The sequence below is a fragment of the Nomascus leucogenys genome, chromosome 19 (genome assembly GCF_006542625.1).
Source record: "Nomascus leucogenys isolate Asia chromosome 19, Asia_NLE_v1, whole genome shotgun sequence".
Classification (NCBI taxonomy): domain Eukaryota; kingdom Metazoa; phylum Chordata; class Mammalia; order Primates; family Hylobatidae; genus Nomascus; species Nomascus leucogenys.
Window position 1 is genome coordinate 75,196,457 of NC_044399.1, and position 23,740 is coordinate 75,220,196.

At 43.1% G+C, this 23,740-nt stretch overlaps 1 protein-coding gene across 4 annotated transcripts in view; it reads left to right on the plus strand.

The window, feature by feature from the left end:
• SMG6 (SMG6 nonsense mediated mRNA decay factor) overlaps positions 1–23,740 on the plus strand; it is a 239,887-nt gene that overhangs the window by 11,138 nt on the left and 205,009 nt on the right. For all 4 annotated transcript variants that reach the window (XM_030800159.1, XM_030800156.1, XM_030800157.1 and 1 more), the window contains exons 5-8: positions 32–138; positions 378–456; positions 9,085–9,195; positions 9,961–10,173. In XM_030800159.1, coding sequence (XP_030656019.1) covers positions 32–138; positions 378–456; positions 9,085–9,195; positions 9,961–10,173 — 510 coding nt within the window. The remainder of the gene's footprint in view (positions 1–31; positions 139–377; positions 457–9,084; positions 9,196–9,960; positions 10,174–23,740) is intronic.

A 23,740-nucleotide genomic window follows, 5' to 3' on the forward strand; every position in this document is an offset into this window, starting at 1 on the left:
CTTTTCTACTAACTGATTGTTTTTCCTGAAGGTAAAATATGCCTTGATCAGTGCCCAACGATGCATGATATGCCAAGGAGATATTGCTAGGTACCGGGAGCAAGCCAGTGATACAGCGAACTATGGGAAAGCACGCAGGTACTTTTACCTCCACTTCGTTATTTCTCTTCCTTATGTGGCTCTAAGCTAAGCCTTACTAAGAGCAGTAGGCCATATGGGTGTTGTACAGGTGTCCCTGTTGGTCCCTGTAGTCATGCCTTACTACTCCAAGGTTACATCTAACACTCTACCTTATGTTTTAAGTATTAGGGCTATCAGGATGAATTGGGAAAAAGCTAATCTGAAACTAGCATTTTCTTATTGTTTTTCTGTTCTAGTTGGTACCTGAAGGCCCAGCACATTGCTCCCAAGAATGGGCGCCCCTATAACCAGTTGGCTTTGCTGGCAGTGTATACGGTAAGAAATCCTGTGGACAGGGGAGAAGTGCTTTGCAGGAAGTATCTTACAATGTGGAGTTTGATAGTATCAGTTCCTGGAGCTTCATTTCATCTCATCACTGTAGCCCAAAGAATATCCCCTCAAACTCCTTTTGTTATGGTTACTCTCAGAATTAAGTTGTCAGGGATTCCTCACTTCACTTAACTCTGTACTTCGTCTATCCACTTACCACTGCACTTCAATTCCAGAGGGAATGCTCATGCTCCAGCTAAACACCATTCTTTGTTTCTGACCAGAGCTTCCTCTCTGAATTTTGTCTTGATTCTCTTCCCTTTCTGTTAAACTAGGCAACTCATTCTAGAAGAAAAATAAGGTTTACTTCTCTCCCTTAAAGTTTTCACCTAGCTCTAAGTAGTCAGATCTTTGCTTCCTTTCCCTAGATCCTGTTACTTCTTTTAGCTTTTTATCTAAGGTGCCTCCTTAGCAGAAGCACAGTAAGCACCAGATTGTACCTCTCTAGGTCTAATCATTGTGCTCTAAACATGTCTCTAATGGAGAAGCGGGCCTTGGGAGCCGAGAGAGCTCCAAGGGAGAAAGCTGAATTCAAGGGGGAAAGTGGGGACCAGTGGTAGGGACCAGTGGTAGGTACCAGAGGTTCCATCGTAAGAAGCAAGTAAGATGCTCATTAGCAAGGAGAAAATTTTCTTTTCTTTTTTTTTTTTTTTTTTTAAGAGAGGCAGGGTCTTGCTCTGTCACCCAGGCTGGAGTGCAGTGACACAAACTCCTGGCTCAGGTGATCCTCCTGCCTCAGCCTCCCAAGTAACTGGGACTACAGGCACACACAACTGCACCCAGATAACAAAAAGTATTTTTCTGTAGAGACGGGGTATTGCTTTGTTGCCCAGGCTGGCCTCAAACGCCTGGGCCCAAGTGATCCTCCAGCCTCAGCCTCCCAAGCAAATTCTTAATAATTATGGATTGAAATAGTTGATTAAGTAATGTGGTTTACTGAAACACTTCTTTCAAAATTTGTTGAATCTCTCCTGTTTTTACCTCTGTCTTATTCTCTGTGATGGGTTTATGTGATTTTTTTTTTCCCGCCCCTCTTTGCAGCGTTATTTTTTCTTCCCCTTTTCTCTATATCCATCTTTTTTTTTTTTTTTTTTTTTTTTTTTTTTTTTTTTATTCCATCTTTTCCCTTATTCCCTGTGTGATCCAGTTATTAAAACAATGCCAATGTTATTGATGGAAATATACAGTTACCACCCGAAAAAATAAAAAAACAGTTAACCATCACTTTTATCTAGTGTCAGAACATTTTCTTTTTTTTTTTTTTTTGAGACAGAGTCTTGCTCTGTCGCCCAGGCTGGAGTGTAGTGGCGCAGTCTTGGCTCACTGCAAGCTCCGCCTCCCGGGTTCACGCCATTCTCCTGCCTCAGCCTCTCGGAATAGCTGGGACTACAGGCGCCCGCCACCACGCCCGGCTAATTTTTTGTATTTTTAGTAGAGACGGGATTTCACCGTGTTAGCCAGGATGGCTACGATCTCCTGACCTTGTGATCCACCCACCTTGGTCTCCCAAAGTGCTGGGATTACAGGCGTGAGCCACTGCGCCCGGCCTAGTGTCAGAACATTTTCATCACCCCAAAGGAGACCTGATACTTACGCTTTCCATCCCTCCCTCCCCTCAGCCCCTGACAACCACTAGTCTGATTTCTGTCTCTGTATCTTTACCTATTCTGGATGTCTCACATAAATGGGATCATATAATGTATGACTTTTTGCAGTTCTCTAATGATACACGATGTTGAGCATCTTTTAATATGCTTGCCATCTACATATCTTATTCAGTGAGGTGTTCAGATCTTTTGGCGCCCCCCCCCCCCACTTTTTTGCCCATTTTAAAAATTGAGTTTTTCCCTTATTTAAGAGTTCTTTGTATATTTTGGTTACAAATCCTTTATCAGGTGTGTGTTTTGCATCTATTTTCTTCCAGACTGTGGCTTGTCTTCACATTCTTCAGCAGTGTCTTTTGCAGAGCAGAAGTTTTAAATTTTAATGAAATCCATCTTACCAGTTATTTCTTTCATGGGTTATGCTTCTGGTGTTTTATTTAAGAAGTCTTCAAACCCAAGGCTAACTTAATGTTGTGTTATTTTCTAGGAGTTGTATAGTTTCATGTTTTACATTTAGGTCTGTAATACATTTTGAGTTAATTTTTGTGGAAAGTGTAAGGTTCATGTATAGATTTATTGATGCAGGTGGATATACAGTTGTTCTAGCACCATTTGTTGAAATGATTGTCCTTTCACCATTGAATTGCCTTTGCTCCTTTGTCAAAGACCAGCTGACTATATTTGCATGACTTTATTTCTGGCCTCTCTGTTGATCTATTTCTCTGTTCTTTGGTCAGTACCACACTGTCTTGGTTCGTGTAACTTTATTTATGTCTTAAAGTTCAATAGTGTCAATCTTCCACCTTTGTTTTTCAGTATTGTATTGGCTATTCTGGATCTTTTGCCTTCCCATGTAAACTTTAGAATCAGTTTGTTGATATCCATAAACCTAGTGAGTATTAAGTGATAACTCATTGTGGTTTTTTATTGGATTCTCCTAGCAACTAATGATGTGCATCTTTTCATGTGCTGATTTGCTATTGGGAGAAATAACTATTTCATTGCTCATTGAGAAAAATTTTAATTACATATATATATATATGTAATAATAATAATTATTTTCTTTTGAGATGGAGCCTCGCTCTGTTGTCCAGGCCGGAGTGCAGTGCTGCAGTAGTCTCGGCTTACTGTAACCTCCGCCTCCTGGGTTCAAGCTATTCTCCTGCCTCAGCCTCCAGGGTAGCTGGGATTACAGGTGCACACCACCACCCTCTGCTAATTTTTTTGTATTTTTAGTAGAGATGGGGTTTCACCATGTTGGCCAGGCTGGTCTTGAACTCGTGACCTCAAGTGATCCACCTACCTCAGCCTCACACTGGGATTATATGCGTGAGCCACCACACCTGGCAATTTTTTTAAATTTTAATTGTAAAATAGTCATAAAATGTATCCTCTTACCCATATATATATGTGTGTATATGTATTTAAGAGATAAGATCGCACTCTGTCAGCTAGGCTGGAGTGCAGTGACACAATCATAGCTCACTGCAGTCTTGACCTCCTGGGCTCAAGTGATCCTCTTGCCTTAGCCTCCTGATTAGCTGGGACTACAGGCACACACAACCATACCCAGGTAATATTTTGATTTTTTGTATAGACAAGATCTCACTCCGTTGCCCAGGCAGGTCTTGGAACTCCTGGCCTCAAGTGATCCTCCTGCGTTGGCCTCCCAAACTGCTGAGATTACAGGCATGAGCCGCTGCTCCCAGTCACTTAATTTATTTTTATTTATTTATTTATTTATTTTGAGGCAGGGTCTCATTTTGTCACCCAGGCTGGAATACAATGGCATGACCTCAGCTCACTGCAGCCTCGACCTCCCAGGTTCAAGCTATTCTCCTGCCTCAGCCCCCCAGATAGCTGCAACTACAGGTACCCACCACCACACCTGGCTAATTTTTTTTCTTTTTCTGAGACAGAGTCTCACTGTGTTGCCCAGGCTGGAGTGTAGTGGTGCGATCTTGGCTCACTGCAAGCTCCGCCTCTCGGGTTCACGCCATTCTCCTGCCTCAGCCTCCCAAGTAGCTGGGACTGCAGGCGCCTGCCAACACACCCGGCTAATTTTTTGTATTTTTAGTAGAGACGGGGTTTCACCGTGTTAGCCAGGATGGTCTCAATCTCCTGATCTCGTGATCCACCCACTTCGGCCTCCCAAAGTGCTGGGATTACAGGCGTGAGCCACTGCACCCGGCTGCTCACACCTGGCAAATTTTTTTATTTTTTGTAGAGATGGGATTTCACCATGTTATCCAAGCTGGTCTTGAACTTCTGAGCTCCTAAGTGATCTGCCCACCTCAGCCTCTCAAAGTGCTAGGATACAGGTGTGAGCCACCAGCCCTGCCTATCTTACCCACTTTTTTTTTTTTTTTTTTTTAAATTGAGAGAAGGTGTCTGTCACCCAGGCTGGAGTGCAGTGGCCTGATCTTGGCTCACAGCAACCTCTGCCTCCCAGGCTCAAGTGATCCTCCCACCCCAGCCTCCCAAGTAGCTGGGACCACAGGCACATGCCACCCCACTTGGCTAAATTTTTTGTATTTTTGGTAGAGATTTCGTTTCACTATGTTGCTCAGGCTGGTCTTGAACTCCTGACTTCAAGCTAGCCACCTGCCTCAGCCTCCCAAAGTGCTGGGATTACAGGCATGAGCCACCGCTCCCGGGCTGTCTTGCTCTTTTTCTTTTTTTTGAGATGGAGTCTCGCTCTGTGGCCCAGGCTGGAGTGCAGTGGCATGATCTTGGCTCACTGTAACCTCCACCTCCCGGGTTCAAGTGATTCTCCTGTCTCAGCTTCCTGAGTAGCTGGGACCACAGACTTATACCACCACGCCTGGCTAATTTTTGTATTTTTAATGGAGACGGGGTTTCGCCATGTTGGCCAGGCCGGTCTCAAACTCCAGACCTCCGGTGATCCATCCACTTTGGCCTCCGAAAGTGCTGGGATTACAAGCGTGAGCCACCGTGCCCGGCCTGTCTTACCCATTTTTAAGTGTAGCTTCAGTAGCATTAAGTACATTCATATTGTAGTGTAACCAATCTCCAGAACGCTCTTCATTTTACAAAACTGAAACTCCATGTCTATTAAATAACAGCTCCCACTTCTGTCTTCGCACAACCTCTGCAACTACCCTTCTGCTTTCTGTCACCATGAATTTGGCTACTCTAGGTACCTCATATAAGTGGAATTATACAGTATTTGTCCTTTTGTGACTGGCTTATTTCACTTAGCTTAGGTCTTCAAGGTTCATCCATGTTGTAGCATGTGTCAGAATTTCCTCCTTTTGGAGGATGAATTATATTTCATTGTATATATATACAACATTTTATATGTGCATTCACCCATTGATGGATACTTGGATTGCTTCCATCTGTTGGCTATTGTGAATAATGCCGCAGTGAACATGGGTGTTCAGATAAAATCTCTTCAAGACCCTGCTTCCATTTCTTCTGGGTACATACCCAGAAAACGAATTACTAGATCATATGGTAATTCTGATTTTAGTTTTTTAGAACAACCATATTATTTTCCATAGCAGCTACACCATTTTACATTCCAACCAACAGCATACAAGGCTTCTGATTTCTCCACTTTCTTGCCAACACTTGTTATTTTCTGCTTTTCTGATAGTAGCCATCGTAATGGTGGTGAGGTGATATCAAATTATGGTTTTAATTTATGTTTCCCTAATGATTAGCATTTTTTCATATGCACATTGGTCATTTGCATATCATCTTTGGAGAAATGTCTATTCAAGTCCTTTGTCCATTTAAAAATTGTTATTTTATCTTTTATGTTGTCAAGATGTATGAGTTCTTTATATATTCTGGATGCTAGACCTTTATTAGATATATAATTTGCAAACATTTTCTTCCATTTTGTGGATTGTCTTTTCATTCTGTTGAGAATATCTTTTGATGCACAAGTGTTTTTTAATTTTGTTGAAGTCCAGTTTATCTTTTTTTCTTTTGTTCTTTGCACTTTTGATGTCATAGCTATGAAACCATTACCAAATCCAAGGTTTAGAAAATTTACCTCTACATTTTCTTCTAAGAGTTTTAGACTTTTATCTCATATTTAGGTGTTTGATTAATTTTAGGTTAATTTTTATATATAGTATGAGGTAAAGGTCCAACTTCATTCTTTTACATGTGGTTATTACATTCTCTCAGCACCATTTGTTGAAGAGACTGTTCTTTCTTCATTGAATGGTCTTGGTTCCCTTGTCAAAAGTCACTTTATATGTGGGTTTGTTTCTGAACTCTCAGCTTTATTCCATTGATTTATATGACATTCCTCATGCCAGTACCACAGCTGTTTTAGTTACTGTAGGTTTGTGGTAAGAAAAATTGGGAAATGTGAGTCCCCTAACTCTGTTTTTTTTTTTTTTTTTCCCAAGACTGTTTTGGCCATTTGAGGTCCCTTGTAATTATATATGGATTTTAGGATCAGCTTTTTCATTTTTGCAAAATCATTGGAATTTTGATAAGGTTGCACTGAATCCGTAGATTGCTTTGGGAAGTATTGCCATCTTCAAAATATTAAGCCTTCTAATTCATGAACACAGGGTGTCTTTTCATTTACTTCGTTCTTTAATTTCTTTTAACCCTGTGTATAATAAGTTTTGCACTTCCTTGGTTAAATGTATTCCTAAGTATGTCATTCTTTTTGATGCTTTTGCAAAAGGAATTGTTTTCTTTTTTTTCTCTCTCTCTTTCTCCCTGTTTTTTTAGACAGGGTCTCGGCCAGGTGGGATGGCTCACACCTGTAATCCCAGCACTTTGGGAGGCTGAGGTGGGTGGATCACTTGAGGTCCGGAGTTCGAGACCAGCCTGGCCAACTTGGTGAAACCTCATCTCTACTAAAAATATAAAAATTAGCCAGGTGTGCCGGCACACACCTGTAGTCCCGGCTACTCAGGAGGCTGAGGTGGGAGAATTGCTTGAATCTGGGAGGTGGAGTTTGCAGTGAGCTGAGATCATGCCACTGCACTCCAGCCTGGACAACAGAGCAAGACTTCGTCTCAAAAAAGAAAAAAAAAAGGAAAAGAGGGTCTCACTATGTTGCCAAGACTGGTCTTGAACTCCTGGCTTCAAGTGAGTCTCCTCCCTCTGCCTCCCAAAGTGCTGGGATTATAGGCCTGAGCCATTACGCCTAGCCAGAAATTGTTTTCTTAATTTATTTTTTTCAGATTGCTCATTGCTAGTATATAGAGATGTAACTGAATTTCGTGTGTTGATCTTGTATGTTGCAACTGTGCTGAATTCCCTCAATGGCTTTTTGTCGTTTGAATTACATTTTCTTTTTCACAGACCTCTGACCTAGATTCGCACTTCTTTCAAGTTCTTTTCCTCTATCCCTCTTTTTTCTGTCTGTCTCCTCTTAGTTGTCTGTTAGCAACATTTTCCCAACTTTTCTGCCAATTCCAATCAGTCAGTCATTCTGTCTCTTCCAATCAGCGAATCTCAGGTATTTATTGAGTACACAACACGTGTACAGTGCTTTGCTAGATGCCAGGAATGATAAAATATTGAGTTGCTTTCTTCCCTGAAAAAAAAAATGTGTTGAGAAAACAAGTGAGATGTATAGACAGTGATGCAAATTAGACTTGATAAATATGTAATTGATTGTTAGATGCACCATTATCTTCTGTTCCACTAAGAAAAATGCTGCAAATTAAAATAAGACATGACAAGAGATACCGATTGTAAGTTGTATCTCTGTTTTAGAAATTTTTTCATATGAAAAAAATATTTTATAGAATTAATATAATACAGTCTCAAATCAGGTGAGTAGTGTAGATAGAAATTAGTATGGATTGGAATAATAATAAAAATAGCTACCAATTAACTGTAATGGTGTGCCAAATATTCTGTTAAACTATATGCATTATATAAATTTAATCTTTTTGGGAGCCATATGTTGTAAACATTTCCATTTTGCAAACAAGGAAACCTCTCTAGGTTAACGTGTTGTGTCATACCTAGTAAATGCAAGACCCAATTCAGACTCAGGCACTGACCTTAGAACCTGCACCTCTAGCCATGCCAGGTGAATATAAGGTAGGAGTTTTGAAGAATGAGTAGACGCTAGGGAGAGAGAGAAGCTAGCATTTTAAATGTATTTTGAAACAGTTATGGAAAACATTGAAAGTGTACATGAAGTTGGAGAAAAAGTGAGAAAGCCTTTTGGATATTCTTTCTGCCTTTGTTTCAATGTTTTCCTTTTTCCTTCTTTCTGACCCACTTCCTTTTTCTTTACTTCTTCTTTTCCCTATTAATTGCTTATAAATAGACTTGCTGAATTTCTTGAATAATATCCATAAAATGTTCAACTCAGCTACTAATTGTTTATTTTAAAAAATTATCAATAACAATGGCAACATCATTGATTAAGTACAGTTAAGTGTGAGACAGTGAACACTTTGTAAACCTGAGGATACTCCTCCATTGGGTATTATTACTCCCATTGTAATTTTGAGGATATAGGAACTCAGGAAGATTATTACATAATAATATAATAATCTTGGAGACTTTTGTCCAAAGTTTCCAAGTCAACTCCTTGATTAGCCAGTATTTGGACCAAGGTCTGTCTGGCTTGTAATTTTGTGACTTCATTATACCATACTGACTCTCTGATAAGAACAGGAAATATAAAGTGAATTGAACATCATGCTTTCTCTAAGAACAAGATGTAATTTCTGTTTATATTTTAAGAGGCTGTTTATTCCTTTCTCTCCTTATGAGTACTCGGTTCTTGGAGCACCTCTGCATGTAAGATATAATACTGTGTAAGAAGAGATCTGTGATGTAATTGCAATGGCTTCTCCCATGGATAGCATTTCTGATTTTGTTGTTGGGATTCCTCTCAGTTTGGGAGACAGGCTGGGAGAGATGGTAGGGTTTCCTGAGTCAGCTGCCTCTTGCTGGAGTTAGGACGAGAATTGGTTGACTGAATGTCTCTGGCCTCTTTCCACAGAGGAGGAAGCTTGACGCTGTCTATTACTATATGCGCAGTTTAGCTGCCAGCAACCCTATCCTGACTGCCAAGGAGAGTCTCATGAGCTTGTTTGAAGAGACCAAGCGGAAGGTGAGTGGGGATGTGGCAGAACCCTTCCTTCCTCGAATAATGCATTTCCGTGAGTGTTGGTGTGCCCTAGCTCTGCGCACTGGCAGGACGGTAGCCAATGAGGTTTATCCACGGTGCAATTATTGCTCAGTGTCTGTATGTCCTCAGGGAATGACTCATAGTGTCCTTAAATGGTCCCATCAGACTGTGCTGATGGGTAGTTGGTCAGCCCCTGTGCAGAACAAAACTGTGATCTTCAGGAGAGCTTTCAGGGGGCCCCTGGATGTACATGTACATGTTCTACAGCATTCAGTCTACAGAATTAATAACTTTATGAGACAAAGCAGATGACACTCTGCTACTTTGGGACTGTGGTACAGTCTTTTTATTGTCAAATAAATACAGGTGAGGTGAGGCTTTTCTCTTTGTAAGCTGAATCTCAGGAGAGTCTGAGCTCATGTGTGTTTTTTGTTTTTGAGATGGAGTTTCGCTCTTGTTGCCCAGGCTGGAGTGCAATGATGCGATCTCGGCTTACTGCAACCTCTGCCTCCCGGATTTGAGTGATTCTCATGCCTCAGCCTCCCCAGTAGCTAGGATTACAGGTGTGCACCACCACACCCAGCTAATTTTGTATTTTTAGTAGAGACAGGGTTTCACTATGTTGGTCAGGCTGGTCTCAAACTCCTGACCTCAAGTGATCCACCTGCCTCGGTGTCTCTAAGTGCTGGGATTACAGGCGTGAGCCACTCCCCAGGCCATGAGCTAATGTGTTTGTATGTTATATAGGCAGAACAGATGGAAAAGAAGCAACATGAGGAATTTGAACTGAGCCCTGACCAATGGCGGAAAGGAAAGAAGTCTACTTTCCGGCATGTTGGAGATGACACCACTCGCCTGGAGATCTGGATTCATCCATCCCATCCACGGTCTTCCCAGGGCACTGAGTCTGGGAAAGATTCTGAGCAAGAGAATGGGCTGGGCAGCCTGAGTCCCAGTGATGTAAGTTCCTGAGAATGATGCAACGAGCCAAACTGGCTCAGTAAGCCTGGGTGCCCTGGTTCATACAGCTGTGAGGCACAGATACTTCCTACTGATTGCAAGGAAGGCAAACCACTCGTGGCTCCCTGATGGTCTTTTCCCTTCTCATGTAGGCTTCCTTTATCTTTGTTATGTACTTCCCTCTCTCACCACTATGTGTCACTGCAGAATTTAGTACAAGTAGGATTAGAATTTTTTTGTTTTGTTTTTTTTTTGTTTTTTGGGTTTTTTTTGCTGCTTTTTGTTCAGCGTCATCAACATGATGCTTTAGGATTCTATGTGGGATTTTGTACTTATCTTTTCCTCTTGGTTGACCTTATATTCCGAGAACGAACTAAAGTAGCATGGATAGGTTGGTTAGTCTGATTTGTGATCGGCTTTCTATAGGATATCCTCTTATAACTCTTGGGCGGGGACTTTTTCCTTTAAGCCAGGAGAAATGACAGTAGAAAATCACAGGCTTGTTTAGAAGATTTCTCCTCTTCATTGACTCAGTAAGTAATTATCGACAGTGTGCCAGTCACTAAAGATACAGTGAACGAGATCTCTTGCTGTCTCAGTGCATTCTAGTGGAGGACACAAGAGACTGAGCAGTGTAATTAATTTTGTTTTTGGGGTACGCACCCAGGATATGAGAGCACATAGCCATGGGACCAAAGCAGCCTTTGGTCAATTGAAGTATAAAGAACAAGTAGGAGTTAGCTTGAGAAGGAAAGGGAGGTGGTAAAGTGATTCCCAGGCAAAGGGAATAGCATATGCAAAGGGCTGAGGCTGGCAGGGGGAGAGAGAGCACGGTAGGTGGAAAACTGCAGTGGCTGGTTCATTGCGCCTTAAGGGTAAAATTCACCCAGTGGGTGGTGTAAGCTGGGGCTAGATGTTGAAGGGTCATATGATAAATTATTTGACCTTTATCCTGAAAATAGCAGGGAGCTATTGGATGCTTTAAATAAGGGAATAACATCTGCTCTTCAGAAATACAACCCTGGCTGCTTTGTAAAATGTTTGAAGAGTAAGACTGGAAATAGGAGACAAGGAGGGTGCTGCAGTAGTTCCAAGTGAGATATGAAAAAGACTTGAACCAAGAAATGGCTTTGGAGATGGGAAGAAGTGAACAGACACAAGCCATATTATTACAGTAGAATCCAAAAGATGTGGTTGAACATGGGGAGCTCAGGGAGAAGAAAGAGTCAAGGTCTGGTGTGGTGGCTCCCATCTGTAATCCCAGCACTTTGGGAGGCCAAGGCAGGAGGATCGCTGGAGCCTAGGAATTCAGTAGCAGCCTGGGCAACAAAACGAGGCTTCTGTCTCTACAAAAAAATTTTCAAAATTAGCTGGGCATGGTGATGCGGGCCTCTAGTCCTAGCTACTCAGGAGTCTGAGGCAGGAGGATTACTTGATTCCAGGAGTTCAAGGCTATCATGAGCTATGATCCAGCCTAGGTGCCAGAGCAAGACCCTGTCTCAGAAAAGTCAAGAATGAGCCCAAGAGCGTCAAGGCTGCACCACTGCACTGCAGCCTGAGTGATGAGTGAGACTCTGCCTTCCAAAAAATAAATGAATACAATCAAAAACAGGGTCGATCTCTGTTGCTCAGGCCGGAGTGCAGTGATGCGATTGAAATCCTGAGTTCCAGTGATCTTCCTGCCTCAGCCTCCTGAGTTGCTAGGACTATAGGCACATGGCCACCACACCCAGCTAATTTTTTGTAGAGATGGAGACTTGCCCTGTTGCCCAGGCTGGTCTCAAACTCCTGGCCTCAAGCAGTCCTCCCGTGGCCTCCCAAAGATCTGGGATTACAGGCACGAGGTGTATCATGTCTGTCCCATTTTATTTCTGATTATACAAATAATAGATGAATATATTTTTGGTAAAAACTTTAAATGCTTGTAGGTAGACTACAACGTGGTAATTTGTTTTCTGAACTATTGATGAAGCTATTTATATATTTTTAGCTTGTACATCATCCTTGGGTAACTATTTCCCTTAATTTTCTTTAAATTTAAATCTTTGAGTTTGGGCTTTTCATTTTAGGCTACTAGCCCTTGAAGAAATCTGCAGTTTCTGGCCTGGCGCAGTGGCTCACGCCTGTAATCCCAGCACTTTAGGAGGCCAAGGCGAGCAGGTCACTTGAGGTCAGGAGTTCAAGACCAGCCTGGCCAACATGGTGAAACCCTGTCTCTATTAAAAATACAAAAAAATTAGCTGGGTGTGTAGTGCACTCCTGTAATCCCAGCTACTTGGGAGGCTGAGGCAGGAGAGTTGCTTGAACCCGGGAGGCGGAGGTTGCAGTGAGCTGAGATCGTGCCACTGCACTCCAGCCTGGGCAAAGAAGGCAGACTTTGTCTCAAAAAAAAAAAAAGAAGAAATCTGCAGTTTCATAACTTTTCATTTATCTAGCCAGGAAACCACACTGCCATTTTTACCTGCTTTCTCAGGCCCAAGTTAGCTTCCTATATTTTTTTTTTCTCTCACAGTAGGTCCCAAGAGCTTAGCTTGCTTTCTCTGTTCCTTGGAACACACACATTGATAAGAAGTAAGCATTGAGGATAGAGAAATTAAAATAACCAAAAATGATTTTTAACTTTAAAGAGCACTTGGTCATGTGAGGAAGACATAGGTGTGTCATTATAGTTCTGTGTGGTAAGTACTGTGATAAAGGCAAGCATGAGAGGCTTCGGGAGCATGCAATTGGAACACCTAATCCAGTCATGGTTAGGGAAGGCTGGGGTGAGGCCGCATTTTGCAGCTTAAAGATGACGTAAAGGCATTTCTACATGGAGGCACGAAAATGTGGATGAGGCATGGAGGCTTCAGGAACTGCAAGTAGTTCAGTATGGCTGGAGTCTAGAGTGTGAGGAGTTCTTCTGTGAGTGACTTGAGTCATGCTTGACATGTTCCTTTCCTCTGTTCCCACATCTAGTCAGTACCACCTGGTATTAGGAGGTGGATACTGTTGAATCCACCTCCTAATCGTAACTTGAAGCCATCCACTTCTCTCCTTTCTTATTGCTGCCATCATAGTTCAAGCTATCACCATTTCAGTAATCCATTTACTGTGGAAAGAAGTCCGTAATGGTCTTTTCAGATTTATTCCTGGTCCTCTTCTGGCCTTTCTTTTTAGACAGTAACCCAAATGAATGAACTTCCAAATACCCATTTCTTTTTTTTTTTTTTTTTTTTTTGAGACAGAGTCTTGCTCTGTCGCCCAGGCTGGAGTGCAGTGGCGCAATCTCGGCTCACTGCAAGCTCTGCCTCCCGGGTTCACGCCATAGTCCTGCCTCAGCCTCTACGAGTAGCTGGGACTACAGGCGCCTGCCACCACGCCCGGCTAATTTTTTGTATTTTTAGTAGAGACAGGGTTTCACCGTGGTCTCGATCTCCTGACGTCGTGATCCGCCCGCCTCGGCCTCCCAAAGTGCTGGGATTACAAGCGTGAGCCCACCGTGCCTGGCCTAAATACCCATTTCTGATCATGCCACTCCCTTCTTGAAAGTGTTTAGTTATTTCTGTTTGCTCTTACCATCAGGTGTAAAATCCTTGACATAGTCCACTGGGCCCCTCATGATCTGGCTCCTGCTACTTCAAATCTTACACTTCTCGTACTTTTCTTCCTTTGTTACTGTGATCCAGCCACTCTGGCTTCTTCCTTGAAGGATCCAAGCTCTTTTCTGGCTCCTGGCTGTTGCACATCTCTCTGCCCGCAACGCACTTACCTCTCACTGGTATTTCTGCCTTTATCAGTCACTTTCTTTCTTACCCTTCAGGTCTCAGCCTAAATGTCACGTTTTCAAGGAAGCGTTTCCTGATCCCTGAGACTGGCCATTTCGCCTTTGTAATACCACATTTCTGGTTTAAGTGCTTTTAAGTGTAGTTTTGTGCACATCTTTCCCTGGCTAGATTGAAGGCTCTGCGAGAGTAGAGTCACATCTAGTGTGTTCACTTCTTTGTCCCCAGTGTCTGCATATGGAAGATTCTAAATAAATCTTAGTTGATACACGAATGAGGGGAAGAGCAGTGAGGGATGAGGCTAGAGAAGGTAGCAGGGGCCAGGTCCTTCATAAATATTTTGAAGTTTGGCTGTCAGGTATTGAGGGCTTTTAATTTTTTTGGAGCTGTGTTGGTCATGTTTAAAAATTGATATATAATTGTACATATTTATGGACTACATGTGATATTTTTATACGTGCATAGAATGTGTAATGATCAAATCAGAGTATTTAGAATATCCTTCACATCAAACATTAGTCATTTAGGTACTAAGGATTTTAAGCAGAGGGATGATATAATTGGATTTCTATAATGATCACTCTTTCCAATACTTCTAGTGCTGGAACAAATTTAGTTTTAAAAGGAACTTTTCAAGTTGCATAACTAATAACAATTCATTGACTCAAAATTAAACAGAAATGTGTATATAGTTTAGGCTGGGTGCGGTGGCTCACGCCTGTAATGCCAGCACTTTGGGAGGCCAAAGCGGGCCAATCACCTGAGGTCAGGAGTTTGAGACCAGCCTGGCCAACATGGTGAAACCCCATCTGTACTAAAAATACAAAAAAATTACCCAGGCGTAGTGGTGTCTGCCTGTAATCCCAGCTACTCGGGAGGCTGAAGCAAGAGAATCACTTGAACCCGGGAGGCGGAGGTTGCAGTGAGCCAAGATCGCACCATTGCACTCCAGCCTGGGTGACAGAGGGAGACTTTGTCTCAAAAAAAAAAAAAAAAGTATGTATAGTTTAAAGTGGCAGTCACTTGTATTCTTTCCTTCAGAGACATCACTGTTAACTGATTGATGTCCTTCCAGACCTTTTTCTAAGCATTTATAAGTGTATACGTGTATGCACATACCTGTAAAAACATGAAATGCATTATAAAATTTTTTTTGAGAGACAGGATCTCCCTCTGTTTCCCAGGCTGGAGTGCGGTGGCATGGTCACGACCCACTGGAGCCTCTATTTCCTGGGCTCAAGTGATCCTCCTGCCTTAGTCTTCTGAGTAGCTGGAACTGCAAGCATGCGCCACCATGCCTGGCTAATTTTTACAAAATGATTTGTAGAGATGGGATTTCCTTATGTTGCTCAGGCTGGTGTCAAACTTTTAGGTTCAAGCGATTCTCCCACCTTTGCCTCACAAAATGTTTGGATTATAGGTGTGAGCCACCAAGCTTGGCTGAAATACATTTTTTAACAGAAAGGGGGATAGTACTATATATAACAATCTGGAACTTACTTTTTAAAATTATTATTTGGACATAAATTATTCCTGCTATAATGCAGTATATACATTCCTAAAAATTACTGTGCTGTGCAAAATCATGCAATAAAAACCACACAGGGCTTGTGCAGAAAATGGAGTTAGGAGCACAACCCTCAAAAAACTTTCTCAGTGACATAGTGAAAAAGATAGGAGCCTGATTTAAAACCGTTGTACAATTTTATACATGTGAAATGGTTAAGAAATACGTAAATACAGCTGGGCGTGGTGGCTCACGCCTATAATCCCAGAACTTTAGGAGGCCAAGGTGGGCAGATCATGAGGTCAGGAGATCGAGACCATCCTGGCTAACATGGTGAAACCTCGTCTCTACTAAAAATACAAAAAATTAGCTGGACATGGTAGCAGGCACCTGTAGTCCCAGCTACTCGGGAGGCTGAGGCAGGAGAATGACGTGAACCTGGGAGGCGGAGCTTGCAGTGAGCCGAGATCGCGCCACTGCACTTCAGCCTGGGCGACAGCAAAACTCTGTCTCAAAAAATAAATAAATAAATAAATAAATGTGTAAATACTACATTAAACATAGCACTTTACCTTGAAAAAGACATAAAGTAGGCCGGGTGCAGTGGCTCATGCCTGTAATCCCAACACTTTGGGAGGCCAAGGTGGGCGATCACCTGAGGTTGGGAGTTCGAGACCAGCCTGACTAACATGGAGAAACCCCATCTCTACTAAAAATACAAAATTAACCAGGTGCATGCCTGTAATCCCAGCTACTCAAGAGGCTGAGGCAGGAGAATCGCTTGAACCCGGGAGGTGGAGGTTGCGGTGAGCCGAGATTGTGCCATTGCACTCCAGCCTGGACAACAAGAGTGAAACTCCGTCTCAAAAACAAAAAAAAAGACATATAATTAGCATGTGGAAGTGGACTTGGGAAGGGTTACAGCTTGTGAGTTATTGTGAAGTAATAGAAGGAGGGTTACTTAAAATTTGATGGACAGAGGCCAGGTGCAGTGGCTTACGCCTGTAATCCCAGCATTTTGGGAGGCCGAGGTGGGTGGATCACCTGAGGTCGGAGGTTCGAGACCAGCCTGACCAACATAGTGATACCCTGTCTCTACTAAAAACACAAAAAATAAGCTGGGTGTGATGACATATGCCTGTAATCCCAGCTACTGTGGAGGCTGAGGCGGGAGAATCACTTGAACCTGGAAAATGGAAGTTGTAGTGAGCCAAGATCGCACCATTGCACTCCAGCCTGGGCAACAAGAGCAAAACTCAAAAACAAAACAAAACAAAAAAACATTTGCTGGACAGTTGTAACAGCAGATGTGGATAGGCGTGGCTCATAACACATGATCATGTGGTGAACTGGGGTAGCTGTAGATGTTTGGGGCGTGTGCATGTGTATGTTTTGTGTATTCCTGTGCAGCTTGATTCAACTGGATGCAGTTCTCTGTGTTCACCTGGTGTTTCTTGTAAACAAAATCACATATAAGCAAAGGCAAAGTTTGTGTTATGCCCAAATTGTTCGTTTATGTATTTATGGCAATGAAACAAATTCTCATTTTCAAAATGAACATTATAGCAGAACTGGGTGATTAGCCTTAATTGGAATTGTTCCTTTGACAACTCCTAGAGAATTTCTAGCACAGACTGCTTAAATTTAGATCCATGAGTAAACAAAGTTTGGCTTCAGGTGGTTGTTAGTAACAGTGGTAACATCCCAACTAGTCTGTTCTCTGCCAAGCATTTGCTTTGGATCTTTCTCTCTCTGAATGGTTGCAGGAGGTTAGCTTGTGGGTTGTTGGTTTTTAGTCTTGAGATGTGGTTTGGGTTGAATATCCAGCCTGGGGAGGGACTGCCAGCCTCAACTGCAAGTAGCATCCTATTAAGATTCACATTTCAACTCTTCCACCTGCCAGCCAGGCCCCTCCAAATCCTTGTTGCCAGGGTTCTGGGCATTTGTTATTTAGTGGCTATATCTTCTGCTGTTCTTCGTCTCCCTTTAGAAACGGGGTACTGCTTGTCAAATGGGTTGTTGCTGACAGTCGGAGTTAATTAAGGATATTAAATTACAGCATCAGAAATCATTTTCACACTGAAAAGCAAGGGTCTCTGATAGAACTGCTGAGGATTTTTTAGATCTGATTGTTTTATTATCAGCATCTTGAATAGAATGTAATACATGTCTGTCTGCTGGGGAAGAAAGCATATAGGATTGGGAGTGGTTGATAGATGATAGACTGATAGACTTTTTTTCATTTTGTTTTGTTTTGTGACAGAGTCTTGCTCTGTCTCCCAGGCTGGAGTGTAGCAGCGTGATCTCGGCTCACTGCAGCCGCCACCTCCTGAGTTCAAGTGATCTTCCAGCCTCAGCCTCCTGAGTGACTGGGATTACAGGCACGCACCACCATGCCCAGCTGATTTTTGTATTTTTAGTAGAGATGGGGTTTCACCATGTTGGCCAGGCTGGTATTGAACTCCTGACCTCAAGTGATCCACCCACCTTGGCCTGCCAAAGTGCTGGGATTACAGGCGTCGGCCACCATGCCCAGCTCGTATTCTTTATATATGTAGGAAGGAGCACAACCCTTAAAACACTTCCTCAGTGACATAATTAAAAAGATAGGAACCTACATAATTAGGTTTCTACCTTTTTTATGCTCGTGCCTATTTTTTTTTTTTTTTTGCCCATGCTTTTTTATGCCTATTCCATCCATTATGCTTAGCTAAATATGTGGACATATTAGTAGAGACCTTGTCTTGCTATGTTGCCTGGGATGGTCTCAAACTCCTAGGCTCAAGCAGTCCTCCCACCTCAGCCTTCCAAAGTGTTAGGAATACAGATCTGAGCCACTGCATGTGGCCAATAGGTATTTGTCTCTGAAACTTGAGTGAGTCCTCCTGCCCTGGAATGATTTGGTTTACCATTCCCAGCATTTTCTCCAACCCACTGTGACTATTCCTGCAACATGCTTGGTGCTGACTGTAGCAAATAATGTCTTTAGACAAGAGAAATGCCATTGTATATTTGGCCAAGCTCTTGTCAAACCTTCCTTCTCCTTGGCCTCTGAATGTTTTGTGGTTCAGTCTGGACTATACCATAGAAGCTCCTAATCTCTATTATCTAAATAGAATGTAATACATGTCTGTCTGTTTTCCTTTTTCTCTATCTTATTTCACCCAACAAATGATTTTGTTTACCTTGGTCTCTCTCCTTTTGCTCTTCTTCCTTCTGTTACATATCATCTATTTTATTTCTTGGCATGATGTCTTTTTTCAGGACTTGTTCAGGTCTGGAGAATTTAATGCAGTTGCCCCTGAGTTTTTGGAGTAGAAGACCATGTTCTGGGCTCAGTGCTTAAGCAGACTAAAGTTTACCTGTTCTGTTGTGCCAGTTTTGTGCTAGGATTGTAAAGACGAATACACTATTGTTACTTTCTCTGATTGTGTAGTCTAGTGTATAGGTCAGCAAACTTTTTCTATGAAAGGCCAGATAGTAAATTACTTTATAGGCTATACGTTCTCTGTTGCCACCACTCACCTTTACTGTTGTACCACCAAAGTAGCCATGGACAATATGTAAATGAATGAGCATGACTATTCCATTAAAACTTTATTTACAAAGACAGATGGCGGATTGAATTTGGCCTGTGGGCCTAGTTTGCCAACTTCTGTTCTAGTGGAAGAAATGGTTACATAAATAGAATACAGTATACAGTTGATTCTTGTTATTTGTGGTGGTTATGTTCTATAAATTCAATAAATTCACCACAAACACTGAATTAGTGAATACTGGATTGTTGCTCCTAAGGGAAATACAGAATTATATTCCTTCAAGCCTCTGGTCACAACATTTTAATCAACTGATCAATATATAACTTTGCTTTTTTTGGGTTTTTTTTTTTTTTTTTTTGAGACAGAGTCTCACTGTGTTGCCCAGGGTGGAGTGCAGTGGCACGGTCTCTGCTCACTGCAACCTCTGCCTCCCAGGCTCAAGCGATTCTTGTGCCTTAGCCTCCTGAGTGGCTGGGATTATAGGCGTGCGCCTGGCTAATATTTATTTATTTATTTATTTATTTATTTTTGAGACAAAATCTCACACTGTTGCCCGGGCTGGAGTGCAATGGCGCAATCTCTGCTCACTGCAACTTCTGCCTCCCTGGTTCAAACGATTCTCCTGCCTCAGCCTCCCGTGTAGCTGGGACTACAGGCATCCGCCACCATGCCTGGCTAATTTGTGTATTTTGGCCAGGCTGGCCTCAAACTCCTGACCTCATGATCCACCCGCCTTGGCCTCCCAAAGTGCTGGGATTAGAGGCGTGAGCCACCGCCCCCGGCCACGCCTGGCTAATTTTTAGTAGAGCCAGGGTGTCTCTGTCTTGTCCAGTCAGGTCATGAACTCCTGACCTCAAGTGATCCGCCCACCTCAGCCTCCCAAATTGCTGGGATTACAGGCGTGAGCCACCACGTCCGACCAGTTACATAACCTTGTTTTATGTGGGTTTCTGTTTAAAGACATCTTATTTAATATATATTATTGATTCATTAACAAAGAGCTCACTGCCTAACAGCACTGTAACTCATAGCCGAATGAGGCTTATCTAATACACATTTTCCCTGTAAAACACATCACAGCCTTCTTGCACTTAAGGAGTCACACACTTCGGCGTGCTCCCCAAGCACAATGGCCTGGGGGCCACGTGAGACAACAAAATCACCAACAGAAATCTCAGAAATGTGATACTAAATACACCATGAAAAGGACTTTTTTTTTTTTTTTTTTTTTTTTTTTTTTTTTTTTTTTTGAGACAGAGTTTCGCTCTGTCCCCCGTGCTGGAGTGCAGTGGTGTGAACTCAGCTCCTCCGCCACCTGGGTTCACACCATTCTCCTGCCTCAGCCTCCCGAGTAGCTGGGACTACAAGCGCCTGCCACCACACCTGGCTAATTTTTAGTATTTTTAGTAGAGACGGGGTTTCACTGTGTTAGCTAGGATGGTCTCAATTTCTTGACCTCGTGATCCACCCGCCTCAGCCTTCCAAAGTGCTGGGATTACAGGCGTGAGCCACCGCGCCTGGCCAAGGACACTAAGTATGACCTGAAATACGAAGGCAGAGAGTTGCTTTTTCTGACCTTAGTTAGCTAGGAACATGCAAGTCGGGTGACTCAAATTTTGTGCTGCTCTGTGCATGTCTAGGAATGACTGTGAAAGCATCATGAGTAGTGATTTTGGGGTTACAAGTAAGTTTTAGCAAGCAGGTGAATTCACAATGCAAAATCCATGAATAATGAGGGTTGATTATATTGTGGTGGGTGCCAGGAGGGAGGTATGTATTGGGTACTGTGGAAGCACAGAGAGAGGCTTTTGGTCTAGTCCTGGCAGAGGCATGGGTTGGGGTGAGGAGAGAGGAAAGTGCATTCAGAAGGCTTCTTGGAAAAGTTAACTGGGCAGAGTGGGAAGAGAGTGTTCCAAATAGAAGTAATAGCATGAGCAAAGACAGAAGGTGTGAAACAGCAGAGGGCTCACAGGACACCTAAATCTGTGGTAATTTGGAGGCCAATGTGAGAAAGTTGGAGGGTAGAGAGGAGGCTGAGCCTTCTGCCAGAGCCACATTCTAGTTTGGTGCCATGCTGTGCACTTGGGAGGTAGTCAGGGGGCTGATCTCCCATAAGATACCTTAGGATTCTGGAAATAATAATTTGTTTCTAGAATATCTCATTGTTTACTTGTCATGTCTGCATTGTTAATTGAGCAAAAGCAGCATTATTCCGTCCATTAAATTTGGTAGGGTGGAGGTTGACTGAATCGTTTACCCCACAGTTTGCTGACTTAAAAAGTTGAAGGGCTATTCTTTTAGACAATGCTCTTAGGCATTTTGAACTCAAACATACTAGTGTCTCTCTATGTCTTGGTTGTTGGAGGAAATTGCCAATGGTTTGGGTTAAGTAGGGCAAAGCCTTTTTTCTTTTTTTTTTTTGAGACGGAGTTTCGCTCTGTCACCCAGGCTGGAGTGCAATGGTATGATCTCGGCTCACTGCAAGCTCCGCCTCCCGGGTTCACGCCATTCTCCTGCTTCAGCCTCTCCGAGTAGCTGGGACTACAGGCGCCCGCCACCACGCCCGGCTAATTTTTTGTATTTTTAGTAGAGACGGGGTTTCACCGTGGTCTCGATCTCCTGACCTCGTGATCTGCCTGCCTCGGCCTCCCAAAGTGCTGGGATTACAAGCGTGAGCCACCGCGCCCGGCCGTTTTTTTGTTTTTTTTTTTTTGTTTTGAGACAGAGTCTTACTCTGTCGCCCAGGCTGGAGTATAGGGGCACCATCATAGCTCACTGCAGTCTCAAACTCCTGGGCTCAAGCCATCCTCTTGCCTCGACCTCCCAAAGCACTGGGATTACAGGCGTGAGCCACCACGCCTGGCCTGAAGTCCTACTTTTATCAGATATTAGCTGCGAGACTTTGGGCATGTTCTGTAACCTGGCTGAGCTTTAGTTTTCTATCTGTAAGATGATGACAATGATAACCTTGTTTCCCTAGGGCTGGGACTCATAGTTTCTGCTTGGAAGTTTGCATGCTGCCTCTACCCAAATCTCTTGTGATTTTCTTAGAGGCTCTATTATAAGTTGAGAATGACAGTTTTCTTTCTGAGTTGGAATATGTGGCTACACAAAGTTGGATAGTATATTTTCTTTTTGCGTTTAATCAATAGACCAGCAAAGTGAAAGTTGGTTAGCAAAGGAGCATAGCTTCCCTGTGGAAAACCCAGGCCAGGTGGCCTGTAGCACAGAACTTTCACCACATGCTCAACTTGTTGTATTTGCTTGAGGGCTGTTTTTTTTGTTTTTTTTTTTTTAAGTGTATAGTTTTTTTGTTTTAAAAGTGTGTTATGTAGGTGGCATTTTCTTTTCTTTCTTTTCTTTTTTTGGGACAGAGTCTCGTGCTATCACCCTGGGCTGGGGTGCAGTGGCACGATCTCAGCTCATTGCAACCTTCACCTCCCAGGTTCAAGTGATTCTCATGCCTCAGCCTGCCAAGTAGCTGGGATTACAGGCACCTACCACTACACCCGGCTAATTTTTTTTTTTTTTTTTTTTTTTTTTGAGATGGAGTCTGGCTCTGTTGCCCAGGCTGGATTGCAGTGGCACGATCTTGGCTCACTGCAAGCTCCGCCTCCCGGGTTCATGCCATTCTCCTGCCTCAGTCTCTCGGGTAGCTGGGACTATGAGTAGCTGGGACTGTGAGTAGCTGGGACTACAGGCGCCTGCCAACATGCCCGGCTAATTTTTTGCATTTTTAGTAGAGATGGGGTTTCACTGTGTTAGCCGGGATGGTCTGGATCTCCTTACCTCGTGATCTGCCCGTCTCGGCCTCCCAAAGTGCTGGGATTACAGGTGTGAGCCACCGTGCCTCGTCTTTTTTTTTTGAGACAAAGTCTAACTCTGTCGTCCAGGCTAGAGTGCAGTGGCGTGATCTCGGCTCACTGCCAGGTCTGCCTCCTGGGTTCACGCCGTTCTCCTGCCTCAGCCTCCCGAGTAGCTGGGACTACAGGTGCCCACCACCATGCCTGGCTAATTTTTTTGTATTTTTAGTAGAGACGGGGTTTCACCGTGTTGGCCAGGATGGTCTCCATCTCCTGACCTCGTGATCCGCCCGCATCAGCCTCCCGAAGTGCTGGGATTACAGGCGTGAGCCGCCGCGCCCGGCCTAATTTTTTTTTGCTAAGTAGAGATGGGGTTTCACCATGTTGGCCAGGCTGGTTTCAAACTCCTGACCTCTAGTGATCTGCCCACTTCGGCCTCCCAAAGTGTTGAGATTACAGGCGTGAGTCACTGCTCCCCATCGAGTATTTTCTTTAGACTCATCGTTTGTCTTTTCAGCCCCTTGCATAGTTTGTGCACCTGAGCTGCTGCTGCTGTGAAAGCTGCCAGGTGTGAGTGCTACACATCTAATTCCTCCACCCTCCCCCCAAAACAATTATAGATCAGAGCATGGTTTTATAAGGTTTCCTTAGGCAAGGTGACTTGCTTTCTGTTGGAATGAGTTCTAATTCCTAGAGTTGTATCATGAGGCTTTAGGTTTATAGTTTGAGAGCCAGTACCCATTATGAAGCATAAAAAAAGCTTTTAGAACAGGCACAGTAGCACATGCCTATAATCCCAGCATTTTGGGAGGCTGAGGTGGGAAATTTCATGAACCCAGGAGTTGGAGACCAGCCTAGGCAACATAATGAGATGCCATCTCTAATAATAATAAAAATATTTCACTTAAAAAATACATAAATAAGGCCGGGTGCGGTGGCTCACGCCTGTAATCC